Source organism: Anarrhichthys ocellatus, unplaced genomic scaffold (assembly GCF_004355925.1).
Source record: "Anarrhichthys ocellatus isolate YVR2014 unplaced genomic scaffold, GSC_Weel_1.0 scaffold90, whole genome shotgun sequence".
In the NCBI taxonomy this organism is placed as follows: Eukaryota; Metazoa; Chordata; class Actinopteri; order Perciformes; family Anarhichadidae; genus Anarrhichthys; species Anarrhichthys ocellatus.
The window spans coordinates 1,290,283-1,314,241 of record NW_022280120.1 but is presented as its reverse complement, the minus strand read 5'-3'; the positions used below and the strand labels follow the sequence as shown (position 1 = coordinate 1,314,241).

Below are 23,959 nucleotides of genomic sequence, written 5' to 3'. Positions count from 1 at the left end.
TTTCCGAACTTTTTGTTCGATATTTATATATTTAAAAGATTGTGCTCATTCCACAGAATGCCATGAGACCAGACCAGTCAGTTGAGAGAGATCTGTATTGGAAACGTAAGACCTGAGAAACTCTTCTGAATCCTGTCATATATATACTCAGACCTTTTTTATGTATCACTGGACCATGTGAAATCCAGCCCCCTGCACTCGTTCAGGTATTTGTCTACCAAGACAATAATAAAGATTTGATCTGTCAATCCTGAAAGGCCGTGTCTCTCAGGATTGGTAAATGACAAGGAAGAAAGATTTTGCACAGATTAAGAAATGCGCATTGCCCAATAATGTATGTGAATAGTCTATTGATGCTAATGTGAGCTAGCACATTTCTCCAACTTGCAAGAAAATTACTTGCTTTGCAGTAAAGTCGACCTGAGAACACCAGAAAACTGATCAATTGTTAAATGTTCAGTAAAACACTAGTTTGAACTCAGTCCTGCCACTTTGACCTCAGCATTGCTTTTCATTGTGTGCTTTGCCCTCATGTATGTGAGAGTGTGGGGACACTATAGAAGCAAATGAGTGTCTGCAAATATATTGTTCATGTTGATCAGAATTTAGTGAACTACTTTATTAAAAAAAAGATTTGTTAAAAAATGAATTATGTAATGCTAAATGTTAACTTATTTGTCACGAAACCTCACTTAAGTAACGCCACGTCTGTAGACATTTCAACCCAAACCCCGATCTTAATCTAACCAAGTAGTTTTTTTGCCTAAATGTAATCAAACATTTCTAACGTCCTTATTTGAACCCAAACAACGATATTTTCCTAAACCTAACCAAGTTGTTGCCCAAACACTGCACAGGCGCACTGACTGCTGTTGCTGAACCTTTTCAGGAAAACACTGACATAATAACTTTTCGTAAGATATCATCAGAGCCGTTGCACAAGGACATATTGACTCGCACCATTAGCATTACAGCGGGCAGTGGCGAATAACGTGGCACGAGCAGCACCAGATTCTTCTTATTATGCTGTAGCTTCGCCTTTAGCCACGAAGCTACCAAACGAGTCCCCCTACTTGGTGCCAGCATGAAACTACAGCCCGCTGTCGTTGGAGTTCCTTTGAACTTGTCTGTTTTTCAGAGCAGAATCTGAATTGAGAAAAGTGAAGTTGAAATATTTGATGTATTTTTAGTCTTGCTTGAGTAATTCTCACTTGTTTTTCGAACTTTGCATTGATTTGAGCATTCCATTCAAAATGAACACATCTAATTGAAACGTGTGTATTTTAAAGCACCTGTCAGACTCCATAGAAAGAGACCTGTGTTGATTCAGAGCAGGGAACATCGGCACAGTGTGTGATGTCTGTTGTCTCGGTGAAAGTCTCTGCCAGGTCCGTCCTCTCCACATGGAGGTTCAGCTGTGTGCTCTCTAGCTGGCGGGCCTGGATAGTACAGCAGACTGCCGGAGTCTTGAGCCAGGCTGAAGCCTCGTCTTTGCAAGCCCGAGATGTATGCAGCATGCAGTGCCTTTCCTGGTGACCAACGTCACAACTAAAGCAGAACTGCACACGACCAGTGAGCGGGGGGGGAGGAAACGTACAAAAAAACTAAGACAAACCAGATTGTATTGAGCTTTGAATGAATGAAACCGCTGAGGCCTCTCAGCCCGCGTCTTTCTCAGAGTGGAGCGAAGGATGACGGGGGGCTCAAGGTTACACACAGTGGTTAAAGGAGAAGTGCAACACACACTGAAACAGGTTTTACTATTCCACAGCTCACAGGGATGTCTCATGTTCGATGCTTCGACATGTATCTTTTTTTACCCTGTTTACATAAAAACATCTCATTTACATACATGTCTTATTTTCCTAGTTCCTGGGATCAGACTTATACAAAGAGCAGTGGAAAACTGGCCTGAAAAAGACTTCTGAAAATGACTCTGTGGCTGTACAAAATCATCTTTTTTTTTCTTTTCTCTTTTGTCAGAAGTAGCACCTGCGTGCTTTCACATACGCACTTTATAATGTTGCTTTGAAAGCTGGAAAGACATTTTTTCCCCACTAAATAAAAACGTGTATATTTTCATAGAATGCCCACTGCACATCGTCATTATCAATAACTTCATAAGCTTTCTTATAACAATGTTATGAGACATAAACTCTGTGTGTTCTGAATGATTTTATCCCAGAGTTTGATAAAGCTGATCGTCGTATTCCTCTTCCAACAGACTGAGTTTTCAGGTGATCCCACTTCAGTTCTATTTTACAAACTGCTGGAGTTTGGCCTCTGAGCCCATGATCGAGGGTTTAACCTGAAAAGCTTTGGAGCTAAGAGGAGGAGCAGGAGCTGGATGGAGGGAGGGAGGGAGCTGGGAGAGGAGGAGAGAAAGTTTGGTTCTCAGTGGAACCGCTGGACTCCAAATCTTGGATCCCTGCTGTCCCGGATTTCAATCTGGAGGAGGAACAGAGAAGAGAAGAGAGACAGCGTCAGGACGGCTGCAGCAACATCTTAGAAGCAAACAGAAGAAATGTGCCTGATCGGGGGAGAGAGAGAGAAGACGGGGTGACACAGGAGGAAAGGTCCGGAACTCATTCATGCCCTGTGTGCTTTACACTGAACTGTACGCTCCTTTCAACACTCACACCGATTTGTTTCATGGATGCTTATTCAATATACACTGCTGACTTCAAGGTGAAAAACTACGTTTGAGTTCTAGGAATGAAAAGTACAAACACACATAAATAGTAGCGAGTTAAAATATAAGTTGATGGTATGAAGAACACGAGGCTTTTATTCCTTTTCTACTGGGGACTGAATCAGATTCATAACAACCTTTAGGTTTCAGCTCCATAGGGAAGCACTGCAACTTTTCTTACAATCATTTTGTTCTGTGTTTCTCTGTCAATAGATTCATGTTCAGAATCGTAACTTTTCTTTTTGGGTTAGTTTGGTTAGCTTTGTGAGTTGGGTTTATTTATTTATGTGTGTGTGTGTGTGTAGTTTATGTAGGGCGGTCATTTTTTATATTACTGGGCATACTGGTGCTGATGTGCTTGATTAATGATGCTGTTGCGTCTGTCAGCTGTGTGTGAATATGTGGCCGCTGTGAGACATGTTAATGTTCATGTTGGTGCCTAACGTTTCCTCTGATGATGACGTATCAGGCTTGTATGATTAAACTGTGGTGCATTCAGGCAAGTATAGTCGTTTGCACCTATTTTGGTCAATATCTGCATTTCAGAACCTATTAAGTATCCTATGATGGGTCTTGGATGGACTAAACTTACCCGATTTCCTCTGTGCCCCCACTCACTGTGATTATACGTCACATCATGGCTCTTCAGATCATTCGAGGTACTTGAAAGTCATGTGACATTTGTTTCAAGCTGCGTTAATCAATGTTCGACCACTAGGAGGCAGAAAAACACCAAAACAAAGATCCTCAGATCCCCATCACTGCCTTACACACTTACCACTTTCACATCCAGCTGTCACAGACAGAAAGTCTCTTTTGCTTGCTAGGCGCTCGACATCTGATTCAATGTTAATATCAAAAATAGTGCTAAATGCATGTTCCACGTCTTTGATTATTTGAGTTGAGCTGTGTCATCGCAATGTATCGCTCTGGAACTTCTAAAAGACATTTGACTTGCACCATCCACGGTTATCACATCATCAGCAGCATGTGCAGTTTGTTGATGATTTTGGATGGTCTTCTCTGCGCTTCATCTCTTTTCTATGTCTGCTGCTCTGCTCCATTTGGCTGCAGATGGCAGTGGGAGAGGCGACAGAAGGGCTCTAACATATGAGTCAGTGTGAGCCGGCGAGATGGAAAACAAACATAAAGAAACATACTAATGCAAGGAGCTTGAAAGGTCAAACCTTTAATACATTTTCTCCCACATTTTCCAGACTCTTCTTTCAACAACTCCTTTCGACGCAGGACTATCCCAGAAATCCAAATTATACATTAAGAATTCAATAAGACATGAAAATATAGTCAAATAAATAATTGTATTAATGCCTTTTCCTCTAATAGATAAACACTCTTGATGCCAATGGGAACTATTCAGGCCTTTCAATAATGAGGTCATAACTAGGACCGGGTCACTTAACCTTTAGCTCAGTTAACAAGCAGCAATGTGATCTTCAACCCTAGCCCTCCATTACAACCCCATTCAGGATGAACCTCTTGTTGGGCTGGGTGGAGGGATGGGGTTGATGATGGCGTCATGTGGAGCAGGATAATAATAGGTGTAGCACTTTCAGATGGTTCATCCTCCAAGGAATACAATTTAATGAAAATCAGATTTGCCAAAAATCAATGGGTGAAGAGGGGGGAGAGAAGTTGGGGATGGGGTCGGAGGGATTAGGGTGGAGAGGTTGGGGATTATGATTATTAATCTGTTTAGGATGACCTGTTGTTCTAGCTTCATCAGACTGGCTGGATGCCAAATGTGCACTGACGGCCTTGACGTCCAACCTGGCGGTTTGTGACACAAAACCTTCTGAGAAGCAGTCATTGAAAAAGCTGTTTGGAAAAGAACTTGGATGATTGGATGAACCATCTGTCAATCTAACTCTTATTGAAGCCAGTCGGGTGAAGATCTAGAAAAGCCTTCCGTGTTGTTTTTTGCTCTCCAGTTGTGATATAACTGATGCTATCGCAGCTACGCTAACCTCTTTATGAGCCACCATTGTTGTTTAGAACGAGCAGTCGCCTCTCCGTCTCCCATTCTTCTGAACCATTGATTGTTAGTGTGTTAGACGAGATGGACTTTCCTGTGATCTTGTGATCCTGCTATTCTCACGTAATCTCGCAATTTTGCGAGAATCCAGGTGCCGTACAATGTAACTTGACACCACAGACAATAATCAATACACTTCTCAGACTGAAAAGGGCAATACAGCCGGGACACCACCTGGAACATACCTACTGCGTGTGTTTGAGGCTCTGAAACTTCTGCTGCCCTCCCAGTTTGTGACTTGAGGAAGTTTCAAATACCAAAAGTTAAGCGCAACGTTCAAAACTTTAATTTTTACATCAGTCCACGACACTGTATGCTCAGCAAACACTCTCAACGACATAATATGTACTCAACTGTATAGATGGAGAGGAAACACAAGCAATACATTTTTTCCCAAACCCACATAACTAAGATATTTGGCCTTGTAGATACAATTTAAAAAATGTAATGACTGAGATGTATTGACAGATGTATATCTGAGAACTTGTGCATTTTTAATTTGGTAGACTTTAACAGTGATATCATCATAACCCCCCCTAGTTTAAAATGTAATGCAGTAAGGTTAACACAGTTTTAACTTCTTACTTTTTGGTTTCTGACAGTATTTTTACTTGAGTAAAACATTTTAGTATTCTTTCCACGTCTGCCGTATTGCCTTTTGCACTTTCCTCCGAGCTTCCTGCTAATGCTGTCTGATGTTGGTGAATGAAGGGTTGTCATAAGTTGCCTGATGTGCTTTGTGTCTTTAAGCAAGTTGCGGATGGTGTCTGAGTTCTTGTCCCTGCTCTTATGGCTGCTATTGTGGAAAACACTGTTCCACAATGTTTTCTGAGCTCAGTTCAGCTCATTAACATTGGTAACCAATATTCAATTAGCGCACCATCTTCTATTACAAGGGAGTAAATCCAACACATAGACGAGGTAAGGAGAGGTAGAAATGGGTTCACAGTGCATTGTCCTATGAAATGCAGGGGAGAGGACAACCAACAGCTTCACACAAAGAGGTAACTGATCCAAGCGCATGCAGAGCTGGATCGACACGTCAGATCAACTAATGGGAAGACTGGTTGGTCTTACTCCGTCCATTCGTAGAGAGGAGCCAAGATGGAGCTAAAGGGAGGAAGCAGTTTTAAAATAAGATCACCACGGTTTATTTATTTAACGTCTGTATAAAGGAAGTTGATATAGCGCATATGCTATTTTAAGCAACAGTGTGTCACACCTCGACTGGTACAGGTGGGAATAACCTCCCTCAATGACCAGATCAGAATCAAACTAGCAACCTCAAAATCACAAGCCAATCTGAATGAAATCCAGGCTATAACCACCCCTGTTAACCATTACTCAAGGTGGGGAAACATGGCAAAAAAAGCTTCTAATGTAAGGACACCAAGGATGTAATATAAAGATTCACACAATGAAAGTTGCTTTCTGAGAGCATACACCGAAAATGATTAGTTTACAGTAATCGGTGTTCCACATGTTTGAGCTTTAGTCCCTCTCTGGCTGAGCCAGCTGACTTCCTGCCGACTCCCTGCACACATGGAAATAACTTACTGATACAGCTGCTGGAGACTTCCTACCCGAATGGATACAATTATGACAAAACGAGCCATTGGGTGTTTGTGACGATCAGAAAAAATATTAAACATTTCTTTTGTAAAGATTGTGCATGGAATAAGCACTTTTCAGACAATAATTGAACTGCATTATGGGAAATGTAGGATCCAGTGTTCTTTTGCAGCTCGCTCCATACAAGAGACTAAAAAACATTATTTAATTTTGACTATTCTTTTTTAAAAATGTGTGTTATGAGTTCCCCAACCTTGCTGAAGTGCAATGTTAAATTGCTGGACCTGCCCTTTAAGGGGCAGGTCCATTTTTTGTTCTTTATTGGAGTTTATATATCTAGGCCTTTATATCATTCTGTAGCTTCCCAGTGCTGTTCGTTATTTATTTAAATCCAAACATTCACATTTTGACCAAAGTACGTATGTTTTAGCATCAAAATGCTACTTTTCCAAGCCCTTCTAAAAAACATTTTCCCCACGTAACCTGATGCAGGTTTCTGCATGATGACGCTACATATACAGTAGCCTATATACACATCTTCATAGTCGGTGTGTAACATACAGTAACTTAGATGGCGGTCTGCACGCTCCTAGTTTGGAGAAGCAGACTGGAGTACCGGCACGTACTGCTGTGGACGCCACGTTAGTTCGGATCTGAAAAGTCCCACAATAACACAAACAAACGAACCATGCAGTGGTAGACCACGAGGTGTGACGTTAAATTACTGTTTATGTCATTGGAGTTTGGTAGCTTTAAAAAAGGCAAAGATAACGGCTGCAGTTCCTCATCCAAAAGGGCGCTCTGATTGCTATAAAGCAGTGAAAATATTCAAAATTTAGCTTAGACTTAAACTTTTAATAGGAGGCTAAAATACGTTATTCTGCAGAACACTGCAGCATTGCCTACAAACAAGCCCACTTCAAAAAATCCAAACTAACACAGCAGTTATTCCCAAACTTGGCACAGCTAACGGTGACTCAGCTGGCGCTAGCGTTCACATTATTAGCTTACTTTAGTGACATTGGTTACCAACGTCACTGCTTTTTGCTATCCGCTGTGAAAAAAAACTGAAAATGATGAATGCACCCTTTAATTCTGTTTTGTCTTGATAGAAATTACTAAAACAATAATTACTTGTGACTGTCTTGATTGTCTTCTTCTAAGTATCTTTTGTATGTACATAAACATAACTTTATATGTATTTTTTTCTTTGGTTTTTCAGCTCCCCATCTACTGAAAAAAAAATACATGCAGAATAACAGCAAATTATATATATTTATTTGTCATAATATTAAAAAACATTTTTCATTCTGAGATGCATGAGTAAGCAGAAAAACATTAAGAGGACTTCTTGTAAAATACTGAGTGGTAGAGATGGTTTTCTTCGTACTCTGGTCTTTTAACTATTTATATTTCATGCACCGCGGCACCCGGCTGCTCATGTCACATTTGTGTTTGTGGGAGTTTATCTTTGTACATCAGCTTGGCTTGTAATTAGGAAGTTTGTCCTCTCTTCCTTTGATGCTGACATACACACACAGAGAAGCTGGAGGGCCTGGTGAACGCAGCAAACGCACTCCTCAGCGAAAGGCCTTCCTCGACTTGACGTCTCCTCTCCTCTCGCAGTAGGCCTTGCTCCTTTGGGAAAGCATTGCGCCCGAGGACATTTCCTACAACACGCCACCACCTTTTGTTTTCCTGCTAATTCCTTCTCTTCTTCTACCCCTCTGCCTCAACGCAGCCCTTGATGGGATGCATCACTTCACCCTCTAATGGTCTCTAATGTGACCAAACATCATCTGTCTCATGAGGAGTTGTGTAAGATATGTGACCTGACACCAGGTTGCTTTAGCTGAGGGGAGGCTGCACTCACTGTGATGTTTTTAATGGCAAAAGTTGGCAGTTGCATGCTGCTTTCGCTGCCATGTGATGGACTGAGACACATTAACACTCTCCTTATATGATAACAGAAAATATACCGTGAAATGAATGTTGACATACACACTGTGCCATGCATCACCACACACAGACCATTCACAGCCATGACACCACGCACCCAAAGCACAACACTACCAACATCAATGTGAACTTACCCTTGACACAGCAAAATCTGTAAAAAGGACAAAAAGAGTAAGATTAATACTTTCCCTTTACCTGGAAGGTGGATTTCATTTGAATGACTACACAGGCTGCAGTGCACACATAAACTATACAGTATATGGTGCTATACTGGTCCCTCAGTAGTCCTCTTCTCCACCAAAACCCTTTCCGTTTACCAACCAAGATGCCCAAGGGTGGAGGAAAGTGAATACGTCTTTCCCACACTACAAATGATTTTACTGCATGTACAACTCAAACAAACAAAGCCACAATAACTAGTAATACTTTTATATATAATATATTATATTGGTTGCATGAATATAGCCACATAGTTCAACCCATTCTCGCTCCCAACGTGTTGAACCGACGCCCCAAGGTACCCTTTAGTGTCTGTATGAGACGCACAACACTTTCAACTAACTCCAATGACAACCCTTTACTAGACACTCAGAGCAACTGACCTAGTATAGAAAACAAGAACGTCTGCCAATAGGGGAGAGCCTCATATCCTGCTTACCGAAATGCACGACACCTTTAACATTAACGTTGTGAAACGTTGGATACGTTAAGACAACAAAACTACTTGGATAAGGTTAGAAAAAAGATTATAGTGTGTGTTAAAATAATAAGGTGACAACACAACCTGACAACACAAATGTAGAAACGTCCACATTCAACCTATCCGTGGTTTGCAGAAAAGTACAAACAACAAATGCAAACATTTTGTCCTGGTGACTGGGCTGTCGATTGACTTGTGCTGCCTCTACATTTTGTTAGATCTGGACTCATTTAGCAAATGTTTGCCTGAAACCTGCTAATGTTTACAGACTTCCATGCAAAACATACTTTACACAGAAAGCAATGAGGACAGAGAGAGAGAGAGAGAGAGAGAGAGGCAGAGGCAGAGGCAGAGAGGCAGAGAGAGAGAGGCAGAGAAGCAGAGAGACAGAGAGAGAGAGTGAGAGAGGGAGAGAGAGAGAGAGAGGGGGAGGAAACCACACCATTATCCTTCTGGAATCTGACACGTAACCATGGTAACTAAATCCACACACTCGGAGGAATTGGGGGAGTTTATTTCTCTTAAGCTCAACACAATCATCACCTTCTCTGATGATGTCTCTCATCACGACACCGGTCATACACAAACAGAAACTACGACCAACAACTACTGTAATACACCAGCTATAAATAACCCCACAGCAGAAGAATGCATTGTATTCATGCTAAAGTGATGTTTTTAAAGTGTCTGTGTAGATCACACAGAGATGCAGGTCCAAAAACTTTAAAAACACTTCTGAAATGGTGCGGGGTCAAGGAATTACAATAAATACGCTAGGTACATTATTTGGAGTTTTAAAAGGAGGAGGCAGTGTTAAACAGAAAATACATAAAGTGTGCCAATAATCCATTCTGCCATCCATAAGGAGGACAAACTAACTTAAGAAACCCGAATCAGACAAATTGTAATGCAGCATGACTTACTGAAGTTGACATTTTGAAAGAAGTTAAATTTGCATGCATATATAAAGTATCACCATAATTAATTGCTGTTGGTCGTTTGAATTATTTTTTCTTGGAGCAAAAGAAAAACAGAAAAGACACCATGACATGCAGAGGCCATATTAACATAATATGTTAGAATGTCCAAAACTACTCGCTTAGTTTAGTTCTAGGCATTAAGTATGTAAGTTACATACAAATGTAAGGTAGAATAAGTCAACGTTGACTTGAAGTCACACAGGACATGAACAGCTGGCGTCTTGGTGAAAGTCTGAGTTTGTTTGCTAGTGATGCTAGTCCCTGTAACTCCATTTGAGCTTATTTTTGTTAATAATAATAATAATAATAATAATATTATAATGACAAATGCAAGAATCCGACTATAAATAAAGACAATACTACCTTTGATGACAGTGTTTAGTTAGTTGTTTGTTTTTCTCAAAAAGTAACGGTTTCGAACATACAAGGTTTCTGCCTGCCAGCACCGCTATCATCGTCGACTAGACTCTGAATGCATGACAGCATGTCATGCATTCGGTACATTGCACAGTGTACCGTTTTCTAACCACTAAACACATCTTTTTTGCCTTTCATGTCCATTTCTGACCCCTATAATTTGACTAAAAGTGCTTTCCACTTCTCACCCTTGTTGTCAGCCTTCAGCTCCTCCTGCAGGAAGTCGCTCTGCCGGTTGCTGAGCACGAAGGCCAGGAAGGAGAGGATGAGGGCGTCCAAGATGCCGATGATGGCCAGGATGTAGGCCCAGCGCACCGAGCATTTGCCCAGGGCGTACCTCCCGGTGTCCTCCCCGCACATGTCCCGGATTACCTCCGAGTCCCAGCCGTTTGGGAAGACCATACAGCCGATCACCAGACACACGGCTGGAGCATAGAGAAGGAAGTATGGAGGAACGAAGAGGACGGAGTGGATGGGAGCAGTAAGTAGAAAGAGTGATGAATGTTTGAGGACAGTGATGGGTACGGTGGTCACACACAGTGAAGTATTTGGTTTGAGTCAGGAAGTGTGTGTAATAACGTGCAGAGCGATGGGTCAAGGTGACGGGGTTATGTTCCATTGAAAAGCAGCACAGGAGAGAAAATCAATACGGGAGGAGGGTCGAGGTGCACAACAGAGCAAGACGGAATGTCAGGGCAAACAGGAAACAGGAGGGTGAGGCAGGTGGGGGGAGAAAATAGGGTGTAAAATAGCAGGCGGGTAGAGGGAGACGTGAATGAAAGTGAGAGAAAAGAGGGGAGGCAGGGGAGAGAACACAGAATATTCCATTTCACTCTGGGTTGTAAGGGTTAGTCCTCATCGCTCAATCTCGTCCCCTCCATTCATCAGAGCAGTGTTTGAACCACAGACTGTATATAAGAAGTGTACGTAGTCGTCGTGACGTCACTCATTGGTTTAACACCTTGAGTTCGATATTTTGGCCTTCGCCAATCTTGTTTTTTTGCAACCAGTAAACGAAAGTGACCATATTTGGACTGCAGTCGCCGGCGTATACGACTCTGGTAGTCACAAAGTAGCCCCGCCCTAAAGCATACTCTGCTTTATGGTCTATTTGACTCTGAATGAGCATCATGCTGTATTGAAGAAGACTTGAGATTGAGACCATAAACTCATGTTTACAATGTTTACTGAGGGAATAAATCAAGAGAGAAGTAGAGTCATTTTCTCATAGACTTCTATACAGCCAGAGGAGTCGCCCCTGATGGACGTTGGACAGAATGCAGTTTTCAAGGCACTTTAACATTGGCTTCACTTTTCAGAACCAGAGGAATAAATAAAGTATGTACAGCAACAAGTCTACCACTGATAGAGCAGAGACACATCAAACTCAGCCGCTGTCATACTATTTGATAATCTAATGATCCTAGAGGTTTATGTTATGACCACCAGATTTCATTAATTCATTATTAAATCATAGTTTTTTTGTCATCTTGGCATGGAGGACTGGTTTAAATACTCAACTGTGTCTCCTAAAGATTACGTACCCAAACAAACTATACTGCATTCTCAATTACGTTTTGAGGGTAACGTCTTTTCTCCCGGATTACGGTCGCAGTTTTACACTCGTGGTTAATGTTGTGAAATGAAACGAAACAAACACAACAAAACCACTTGGTTAGGTTTAGTAAAAGTTCATGGTTTGGCTTAAAATAGGTGTTAGTTTTTTAATTTAAATTACAGAAGTGAAATTTTAAAAAGTTAATGTAATCCGTAATCCTTGAAAAGTTATTGACAATGCAGTTTTGTTGTATGGGAAACCAGGCTGAAATACTAAAATACCCATGATCTGCGGCTGCAGTGGCATTGGAGGAGAAGCCAATCCTGCGTTGCTGAATTTGTGAACACAACACAAATGGAACAAAGTAAATTTAATTTGATTTAAGCTGCAGATTGTTTTCAGTTTTCTCAACGCTGTGATCCTTCACCTCCATCCACCGTCAGCGGCACATGTAACAGAATTTTAAGTTCAGCGAATATTTCTTTCTGAAATGCTCTCTGGGAGTCAGTTATTGTTCCCCAACATTTTTACATACACAAGGCACAGTGGGGCATGTTTGTTTGTATTGCAATTTAAAAGTGCTTTCCATAATGAATTCCACAGACTTGTAGCTTCTACTTTTTATCAAAGAAGCAGATATTTTCTAACGCAGTACAAATTGTTTCCTAATGTTGTCTTTGGGGGAAAATGAATGGTGATGGTTGGTTGGTTCCCTCTGATGCTGACATATTTCCTCTTCCTCTGCACAAACTGCATTCCAAATGTGTGTATTGTACAGGTTCAGAGGGCCTTTGTTTGTTTGTCTGTGCATACATTTCTTTTGTCCTGTTCTTCTGTGGAAAGACTCTAACCCTAACCCCACACTCCCATAAGGCCAGAGTAGTCCCCTGATGTGTAGAGGGTCCAGCTGAGACCAGCCTGGCCCTAACAGATGGGTCCCTGAATGCCTCATTTACAAAACCACCGCGACCGTTGAGAGCCGTAGACCAAATGAAACCCAGCCGATGTACAGGCTCAGTGTGCGTAGGGACGTACGGGACTGTAGGTCTCAGCTGCTTACAGGAAATCCCTACAGTCTCTGAGAGGGAGCTACAGGGGTTTGGACTATGGCACTTCATAGACTATGGAATACATAAATATACAAATGATTCACAATGCACTAACAAGTTAGAAGTGGACACCATTTTTTCTATTTATCACATGCGTCAAGGCAACGTGTTAAAGACAACAAAAGCTTTTTTTGCACAGCACAGTGTTGGGAACGTAAGGGAGCGTGTTTGGGTTATCAGCATCTAAGAAACTAAATTCTCGACATCAATAGAATTATTAATGTCAGTAACAATTATTAATGATTATTAATAATAACGGGGCACCACCCTGCGGACAGGGACCAATAACCAAACTATAAACTAAGTCTCATAATTAGTGTTCACTCACGATATTAACAGTCTGAATTCTATTACACGTTTGGAGTGAGAGTAAAGGTTTGAGTTCGAGCACAGGCCACTACATCCAGTTATTATTACACACATATGCACAAGTAATCACAGACGACTGCTCTTTAAAATATAACAGAGTTTATTAAATCAAAATAATAAATGATCAAATCAAGTAATATCAAAACCAACAAACACTATCATATAATTATATGTCTAATACCTAAAGTCAAATGAATAAAGTGGGATAAGAATATGTATATAGATATATGTACATGTATATGTGTGTGCGGAAAGGAGGAGGGGGGGGGCTTACTCAAACAGTGATGGTGGGTAATCTAAAAGGGGGCGTGTGAGCCTACAAGCAAAGATGGCGGCGTCTAGAGACCTCCGACAAAATGGCTGAGAGGGGGCCACATGTAACCACGTGGGGCGGCGCAGCATGTGGGTTGGGACAATAGATTACGCAACCACGAGTCTGAGAGGTTCAACAAAAATCAGTGAATCTAACTATGTGTGTGCAGGTTAGTAGGGAGGGAGAGAGAGAGCGAGCGAGCGAGAGAGGAAGATCTCTGAGCGTGGTGCTTGGCGCTGCAGTTGAGAGTGTGAGAAACAGCTGATCACTGGCAAACTCTGCGGTCGGATTCTGAACCGACCGGTCACGCTTGTACGGTGATAGTTGTGGTTCTCAATCTCACTCACAGAGCCGATTTAAAGAAGAGAGAATAAAACCAAACTAAATAAAATAATCCCCAAACAAAACAGATCGTTATCACTGCGGTGAGATGCGGGTATTGCCGTCTTATCACCCCGAAACTCGGTCGGCGAGACCAGGCTCCGCCACCGTGGTTTGGTCTTTGAAGTGATAAAATCACAACCTCCACATCCACTAGCAGCGACGGATCTAATGCAAACAGTTACAGCAGGAAATATACAATATAACGGGACTCCGTGGTCCGCGATGCTCGCGCAATAACACGTTATAACACGACAGTAACTTAACATAAGATACAGGAATAACAACGACATAACGAATAGGCTAAATTAAGCTAATGCTAAGCTAAGCTAAGCTAGGCCCAGATACCAGTAACTCTTACTTTGAGAAGCTTCGTTCGGTAGGGTCTGTTTCCAGTGGTAGGGATCACTTGGTCCTCGAGCAGCCGCTGGCTCTCGGTGGCACGGCCTCGGGGCTGGCTGGCGCAGACTCGGCCTCCTCGCTGCAGAGAGGGGCTTTTTAACTTCGGCTGAGGGACGAGGTTTGGGTCGTCCTTCCCGGAAATCTTCTGCGAGGAAAGATTGTTACCTTCTGCCGGCGGTGTGTACACAAAAAGGGTGGGAGAACGGGGCATAGGAGTTATCCGTTCTCGCACTACAGGATCCAAAACTCAAAATAAAACACAGTCTGTTCGACCAGCGGATGTTACATGTGACCTGATAGGATTTGATGAGGCCGCGGTTCCTCGTGAATCTTCTTGTTGCCAGGACGAGGTCCAGAGGGAAGAGGCCTTGTGGACCTCCTCACATCAGCATGTCTGGACGGAAGAGCCTTGTGGATATTCTTGTCCCCTGGACAAGTCCGGAGTGAAGAGGCCGATTCTAGCTGTGCTGGGGCTTATAAACCAGGTAGCACAACCAGTGGGGGGCCCTTTCTTGGCCAATGAGGGGCCAGCATCAGGTTTCTGCTGGAGCTGGGGGGTGTGGTCATCCGGCATGAGGTTTCTTGCAGACCCCAGGTCAGGCGTTTTGGTGAAAGGAAGGAACATGGCTGCTCCTTTGTTTGAAAAGCACGTGTGAAGGTCTCAGCCAGCCAGGAGAGCAGGGTCAGATCCCAACAACAGTAAGAATGCTTAATCATCACATCTGCATGTTGCTACAGTTAATTGAAGCTTAATATCTGGTAGGTCACTAACTGGCACATGTCTGCTCCAAGAACAGGTGTGATGCACCCAAGACATCTGATCGACACTCAGAGTCCTGGGTTGCATGTGGCATCATTCTTTAATCAGTGTACGCGAATGTGGCCTGGGTCACATTGACGGATAGCTAACGTGTGGGTTCATGAATAGGTGTAGTGCTGCCGGAGCACACCAGAATGACACCGCTCCACTTTGTTTTCTCCAAGCAAGGAAACAGAATATTCTTTGCATAATCCGGATCAAATTCATTTTTTTAAGCATTTGAAGATCCAATTACTGGACATATGTCGTGCAAGTGAGCCAATAAAAACAAATTGTCAGAGTTGTCATATTGATATTTAAGGTGTGTTGATCTGCTGCTTTGGAAACATTTTACTTGCAGTTTATTTGATTGAGGAACTGTTATTAAACCATCTAAATGGAATCTCCAGTGGTGGTGATAAAGCCGAGAGGTGTTCTCATAAATGAATGATGTTTTGTAAGAGTGATGGATTTCATCTCTAAAAGAATCCACTGTGGTTCTTGTCGCCCTAGTAACAAAGAGGATGGGAGAGCGGGGTTAATGTGAGTCGATGGCTTCATCCCTCCATAAATCCATCTCTCCAACACTTTGGTCCAGAGCGACTAAAGGCAAGTTTATTACTACATTCAGTTGATGAGTGGTGTCTGAAATGCAAATTGCGAAATTTCCATGACATTTGATGTCAACATTCATGGCACCCAGAGGATGAAACCTAATGGTTTTAGATATCCCCGAAGTAGAAACAGAAGTTGCATTTGTATACAAGGTATATCCAAATCTGATGTGGATTATGAATGTGATATGAATGTGATCAGGCTGTTCTCATACACTGTAAATCATATACAATCCACTAACTAATTCATTATGTAATCTACTTAATTGTGAGCCAGGACAGATGACGTAGTATTAAGAGTGACAAAGTCCGAACAGGGAAGAGATTGGGCTGGAAGGGCGGGTCTAAAGACAATGGACACTTACCCAGGTGACCGGTATTTGTGTCTTGGGTGAAACCACAAGTCAGTGTTGAATTTTTTCTCACGTAACATCCATACTGAAGTTATGTCACTTCTGTAGTAATTTCAACCCGAAATTGTACTTAATTGTGACGTAACTTCCATACTTAAGTAACACCACCACGTAGTTATTTTAAACTAAACGTTGATTCCCCATCCCACCAGCAAATCCCACTCTGTTATATTGTGCTGTATTATCGTCTAATGAGAGATGGACTTCAAGGTTTACGGTGCTATGTCGTAGCTAGAATGCACAGTGCTGAAGAAAGAAACGACCCTATCCTGGAGTCTTAATTCAAATCCAAGAATTTCTAGGGGGGGGGGGTCGGTGTCGCCATCTGGTGCGGAGGTAATTATGTGCGTATGTGTAGGTACTGCTGTTCCGTAGTACGAGATATGTGTATGTAGGTATATATATATATATATATATATATATTTTTTTTTTATATGTTTATGTATTTTTTTTCCTTTAAATTTTTGTCAATTTGTTTTTAGTGTGTAGTTGATTCCAATGCATATCTTGAAAATCAATCAAATTTGCTCAAAGAAAATAAAAAATAAAAAAGGTGCTATGTCGTCGGGTTGTACCGACTAGTTTAAATCATCTTTGATAACATTGACATTCATATCTAAATCAACATTTCAATGCTGCACAGCTTATTTTTTTCCATCTGCATGCTTCAGACTACTCTAGTTAGTGTTTCCCTTCTATTCATTCTGTAATCCTGAGTGTGGGGCTCACAGGCAGGCTCATTGAACACATAACGTATGCGGACCGTTCGCGGGTCGGCTCGCCACACACAGCAGAGGAGCAACAGGTGAAGAGAAGATAACGTTGTCGGTACCGGTTACAATGATATCTAATTGTAGAGTTGTTCCCAACTCGTGTGATCCAAACATTTAAAAGTGTGTTGTAAAATCCAAAAGTGAACATGGAAAAAAATATGGAAAAAAATAATTTACCTTCCAAAAACGACATTGTCACTGTGATCAAATTATGGTTTGCTGATGTTGATTTAAAAGAACAGTGTGTATCATTTAGGGGGCAAAAGTGGGCGTCTATTTGCACAAGTGGAATGTTGTATTATTAAGTATGTTATTAATATTATAAGAAAGTGTATTATTGCCTGAAATTAATATGTTTTTTTCTGTTCCCTTAGAATGAGTCGTTTATATCGGCGTATGGAGCAGGTCCTCTTCATGGAGCTGGCCGCCATGTTACTATGGTGGCCCAGAACAGACAAACCAAACATTGGCACTAGGTAGGGACAGTTGCGTTTTCACGTTTTTTTCGATGGCCGCCGAGGTTCTCCTACACGCTTGGCACAAGGAAGAATCTGCAATCTCACCGCTATCAGCCACCAAATCCTACACACTGCACCTTTTAATTAAGAAAATCAAAACAATAACTCATTTAATCCGATAAATCCCTTTATTCAAATTGAGATATTTTCTGAATTTGATTTGGAGTGTCGGCCTATTGCATTAGAATCGCAAACATAACCTTTACAGTTGATGCATAATCTAAAATGTGGGATTACTATTCCTGATGTCATTAGGCTATTTGGGATTTTTGGTGTATAATTTGTATGTTCATTACCATGGCAACGGTCGAAGCGCGCACACGTGTATCTGCTGAGTTGTACTAATCACACACAGATGCCCATTGTGATGGCTAATTTCCACTATGACTATCTGTTTTTATTGTCTGACTTTATTGAGTAATATTGGATGTGTATCTTAATCAGGGGCATGATACTGTCAACTTAGATAGGTCGCTGAATGGGGATGTAATCAGTGGACCAATCACTGATTAACCAGTCAATGGTTAATCAGTGAATGATCACTGTTGTCCAGATGTCCTAGTGATGAGCTCCTCCTATCCCACCATGTGCTCAAGGCCTTTATAAGTCGTACACAACCAACACTCTGGGTGCCTTCCTCCTTCAGACCGCATTGCGGTCTGTATGACGATTGAACCTTCTCTACACAGAGAATAAAGACTCTAAGGACAAACTTCTTTTCTCAATGTTTCTTGATTTCAGTATCATAGGACTCACTCGGTACTATTGAATAGTTTTTTCCAACCACACCATACATACACATGCGGGACTTTTAATAAATGATCACATGCACATTCACCTTCATATTATACTGTGTGTGTGTGTGTGTGAGATTTACACGCATGTTTGGCTTCTCAATTAGTGCGACTGTGACACATGCTGCATTGGTCGATACAACCAATTATCCCTTGAGCGGTGCTCCTACAACCGTCAGCACAGCACAACTTCAAGATGAATGAGCACACACGCATAGACACACATAGACACAGCATGCCATATAGTCTCCTGATCTGCTTAACATTAGATGCAAGTCACAATCCTATTAAGAGTACGAAGAGGGGAGGAAGACAGAGGGGAAGGCATGAGCAGATGTAGATAAAATACATATCTGCCTTCCAGTTGTCAGACCCTCCTGAGATAGCGAGACAATGAGCAGACACAGAGACACTGAACAGGACAGCCGGTGTGTTTGTGTGTGTTTGTTGTGAGGATAAGATGAGTCACATGAATGAGAGAAAGACCAAGGAACAGCTAAAACACAGCAAACAGCATCAACTCTTCTCCTACTTATTCATACGTTCAGCAAGAAACTCCATTCGAATCTCACAACGTTCCTCATCTTTCATACATTATTCAACTTTTAAAGCCAGCGGCATTTAGTTTTAGCATTGGCTTTCCAACAAACCTGAAAATATTCGACATCTTTCATATATTATTGGCTATTATTCAACGACGTTCAAACTAATTAAACCTGTTTCCCACTTTTACAACTATTCCTACTGCTTCACCGTCTTCTTACACATTTAAAAAGGTCCAGTGTGTAGCATTTTGGGGGATCTATTAGCAGAAATGGACTATATATACACAACTATGTTTTCATTAGTGTATTATCACCTGAAACTATAAGAATCGTATTTTCATTAGCTTAGAATGAGCCCTTCATATCTGCAGAGGGAGCTGGTCTTCTTCACGGAGTCAACAATCTTGCACCGCCATATTTCTACGGTAGCCCAGAACGGACAAACCAAACACTGGCTCTAGAGGGACTTTCATGTTTGTACCTTACCTGAAGGCCACCGTAGTTCTCCGACCCTCTTGTGAAACTGCGGTAACGTGAGCCTCAGAGTGTAAAACCGTGGTACCGCCAGCTGCCATCTGACTTCTGTTGCTCCTAAAGTAGTGTTATTAGGGTATGGATGGCTTTCGAGCAAGGCGCTACCATGGATTTGCACCCTTTTTTCCCCCTGATAATGTTACAAATCCGAGCTAGTTCAAAATGTTTCTTGGGAGAATGTAAATTATACTGTTATCGGGATGTGTTCAAATGTAATCTTTAAAGTTTAGCTTTTGGTGAGCAACCTGAATCAGTACAGTTGTTTGAAGGAGATGTTTTCACAGAATTATGTCCTTTTCAACTTCCTAACACTAGCTCTAAGTGTTTACTGTCATCTTTTAGTTTTTTACCATGGTAGCAAATTATTGACAATCGAGGAAAATTCACTGGTATTGGTATCGACTACTAAATCTCTGGTATCGTGGCTACGGTGTAGCTGCGGCTTTTCAGCATCCAGCATTCACACCGCAATTTCTTCTTCATATGTAGCCCTTAACTTGGCTGAATCCTAAGATGATGTCAGTGCTGTTGTGTAGATTTTTCCAGCTGATTTAAACATTCCTATTTGTGCTATTTAAAGTCTTATTGACTTAATACCGGCAGTGCATTTTTTCCTAAATGAATGTGCACAGAGCTACAGCGAATGAAAAATGTGATAAAAATGTGTCAATGCTGCCTGATGGACGGAGCTGACAATAGACATGCACACATATACTATACATAATATACATATTTATAACCTTCCTTTCCATCTGTTTAATATATGAGCAGAACATCAATGGGTTTATTAACATTGTTATTTTCTGGGGGTTAGAGCGAAGCATGCAGCGGTGTAAAAAAAAACAACACAAAATGCTCTCCGAGTAGCAAGCATCCTAAAATAGGCTATTAAATCTGTATATAGACTGTCTTTATGTAATGTTAGGATTCGCTGGGTCCAGTGAACTGTGTCTAAGACCACAGAAACACAGAAGGGCTTGCTCATGTATCATCATCTGCCTCGGACCAAACACCAGATTAGAATCTATGTCACAAATGTGTCAGGTCACTTTGGAAAATGAACAGCGAATGTTCATCAGAGCAGAGGAGCCATTTTGAACAAGATCTTAGCTCAGCTCATATCTGTTGTTATTTAGTTCTCCTGATTTGCAAGTCGACTCCCAGTTGCTTCAGCATTGCTGTGTGGATAGTGAAGCTGCTCTTTATTCAGGCATTTATAAAGTTGTTTTCTATTCGTCTGAATTATGTGTCAATGTTGCTTTGTGTTTCATGTACATTCGTGCATAATTCGTTTATTCAGTGTTGCAGTGTACCCAGATACTCTTGCAAGTGTTTTCATGCGCCATTTATGTAAAAATGGTAAATGGACTGTACTTGTATAGCGCTTTTCTAGTCTTTCTGACCACTTTTACACTTTTGTCATCATGTCATCATTGAATGTCATCATTCACCAATTCACACACTGATGGCAGGGGCAAGGTGCCACCTGCCTATCAGACTATCCACATTCATACAGGCACAGCTGTAGGCACAGCTACGGGAGCAATTTTGGGGTTAAATGTCTTGCTCAAGGACACATCGACATGGGCTAGCGGAGCCTGGGATCGAACCACCGATCCTCTGATTAAAGGACGACTCTGCCACAGTCACCCATCCACTTAGCCACAGTCGCCCATTATGTGTCAAGATAATGATTCGTGATTAGTGAGGTCTTCTTCAGGTGCATTCGAGGCGCTACCAAATTCAACCTACGGAATTCAACGTTGAAACAAGAAAGGCTCTCTCTACAGCCAGTGTTTGGTTTGTCCGTTCTGGGCTACTGTTGAAACATGGGAGTGCAACATGGCGGACTCCATGAAGAGGACCTGCTCTTTATGTAGATATGAAGGGCTCATTCTACTGGTGAAAAGGAAGATGGTCTTCTGGCACTATGGGGGTATCCGCACACACCTGGGACCAGCGTCGGAAATACACGAGAGCAAAGGGCAAAACTGCCCCTACGAAATATCATTTTGCCCCTGATATCACTATGAGAGGGGCAAAAAATGCCCCCGAACTTTTTAAACAAAATAAAACAAACGGAGCGCTTCTTAATCAGACCTGTGACCGGTTTTCAGAATGAGATGCCAACAAAGTACACATATTGCATAATGGAAATTAGATTAAATTAATTATATTCACATTAAGTATAAAACATGCTACCTGCATCTCGTGAGTTAAAGGTAAAATACACCTAAATCGTGCGTAAAGTGTCTTTATTCTTTGATTTGAGGGTTGCTGGAAATGAATAATACCTGACTGACAGTCAATTAAGATTTACTAAGTAAAAACTCTGTACTAAATTTGTACCTTCAAATGGCACATTTTTAAAAATTTTAAGGTGCTATAAAAATGTTTTTCTTAAAAATTCCACACAATGACTAATGCATATGTTCAGGACAAAAATGGGTAATATTACAATATTTGAGGTGCTACAAAAATATTTTTTCTCAATAATTCCATACAATGACTGAAGTATATGTAATCAAGGCATTGTTGACTTAATAATTGTTAATAGTTGTTTAAAACATTTAATAATAACAATAAATAACCACAAAGAAAAAAGAATAAAATTGAAATGATTGTCTGATTTACGTTTGTTTTTTGTCAAAAAAATCTAAGAAAACACTTTGAATCTGTAGACTACTGCCTAATAGTATTATTATTGCCATTTGATGACAATTGCTCATTGTAAGCCTAAATAAGTATATTTATTATTTTGAACAAAGGTTAAATGTTATTTCACAAGTTTCAAAAAGTGCCCCCAATTTTTTGAAAATGCCCCTGGATTTCAGTCAGTGGGGGCAAAAGTTGCCCCCAAAAAAATACGTAAATTTCCTAACCTGCTTGGGACACATATCTATGATATGAAACTTTTCATTCACTTATTTTTATTTTGAATACATTGCTGTATTTTTCAATGTTCAAGACCACAACTTGAACTTCCAGGTTCACATTTTTTTTTCAAATGATCAAAACTATTGACCTGGATTTGGGTCCATACTACGTATACGGCTCTGGTAGCAACCTGTCAATCACAGTAAGCCCGCCCCAAATCATACTCTGCTTTATGGTCTGTTTGACTCTAAATGGACCATAATTTACTAAATGAACATCATGCTGAATTGAAGAAGACTTGAAACTAGAGATTGAGACCATAAACTCATGTTTACAATGTTTACTGAGGTAATAAATCAAGAGAGAAGTAGAGTCATTTTCTCATAGACTTCTATACAATCAGACTTCTTTTTGCAACCAGAGGAGTCGCCACACGGGGAACGAACACGGGATCTCCTGGCTGAAAGTTTGTTGGACCCATCCACCTCCACTACCGCCCGCTGTGCGTGCCTTTGCAGTCTTTATACTTCCTCATTAATGATTTGCGTGCATAACATACGAATCACGCCGCATTCTTTTTTTCAAATTGAAATCTGTTGATATGCACCTTAAAGCTACAATCATTGGTTTTTGGCCACTTGGTGGCAGCCGAACAAGCTGAAAAACAACATTACAATGTCATCAACATATAAAGTTTTGTGACTTACTCCTTAAAAAAATCGCGTATTTACACATTTTAATTCCAATGTCCACTCTCCTTTGGCTCAATGAACTGAGAATAATATCATTAGCTGCTAGATATTCAACTTGTTTCACCAGCTAGTTCTTTCTGCTGTAGTAGCATTAGACTAGCTTATGAAATGAGACACGTGTAGCAAGGCCTGAAAACCAAGAGAATGCGGAGATGCATTTCTATCTCTTTTGTTTGTCTCCTTTGCAATTACGATTTCATGGTCACAGCCAAACCCAGCTCACGTTAACGTGAACAAATGTTTACTAACTAGGTCAGTTTCTGCTTATAAGTATAGTTATGGAAAGCGAAGAGAGAGAGTGATGCTGAATTCCTGAAGGACTGTATTCTCAAAATTCTCTGAATGTAGGCTAATTGGACACCAATAACTACAGCCTGCTGCAGGAGTGGACGTTTTCCCTTATTTCTCCATCTTTCATTCTCTCATTACTCGTTCATTAACTCATGGGATAGGGTGAGAACAACAAAGAAAGTAACATCACGTGTTTATGTAAGTGATGCGTTGCTGTGATCCCGGTCTTGCGTCTCAGGGGAGATGTGTTTTGTTAACATTGTTCTCTGTCATCAGAGGGAAAGGGTATTCCCAGAGCTAGTTCAGTGGTTTCTCAGGAAAACAAGGAGAACATTGTGGGAGAGCGAGGGCTAATGGAGGAAGGAATCTTGGCTTGTAGGAATTATTCTATATTAAAAAAATGCTTTCATCGATAATTGTGACACTAATTGGGTACTGTAAGTATAATCCAATTACTTACATTGTTTAATGAATATAGTATAATATCATATATTCTAAGCTACAGAAAATACAACAAGAGATTATAGTGATTATACACTAATGA

General features: G+C 41.1%; 1 protein-coding gene across 2 annotated transcripts in view; it reads right to left on the bottom strand.

Moving 5' to 3' along the window:
* The window catches only part of lhfpl4a (LHFPL tetraspan subfamily member 4a), a 41,536-nt gene continuing 17,577 nt past the window's right edge, over nt 1-23,959 (bottom strand). The window contains exons 2-4 of one of the 2 annotated variants that reach the window (XM_031875380.1): nt 10,562-10,798; nt 8,411-8,427; nt 1-2,448 (exon numbers count right to left, since the gene is read on the bottom strand). In XM_031875380.1, coding sequence (XP_031731240.1) covers nt 2,395-2,448; nt 8,411-8,427; nt 10,562-10,798 — 308 coding nt within the window. In that variant the 3' untranslated portion in view covers nt 1-2,394. Of the gene's footprint in view, nt 2,449-3,718; nt 5,856-8,410; nt 8,428-10,561; nt 10,799-23,959 lie in introns of those variants that run through there. The other variant, XM_031875379.1, reaches the window with a different exon arrangement.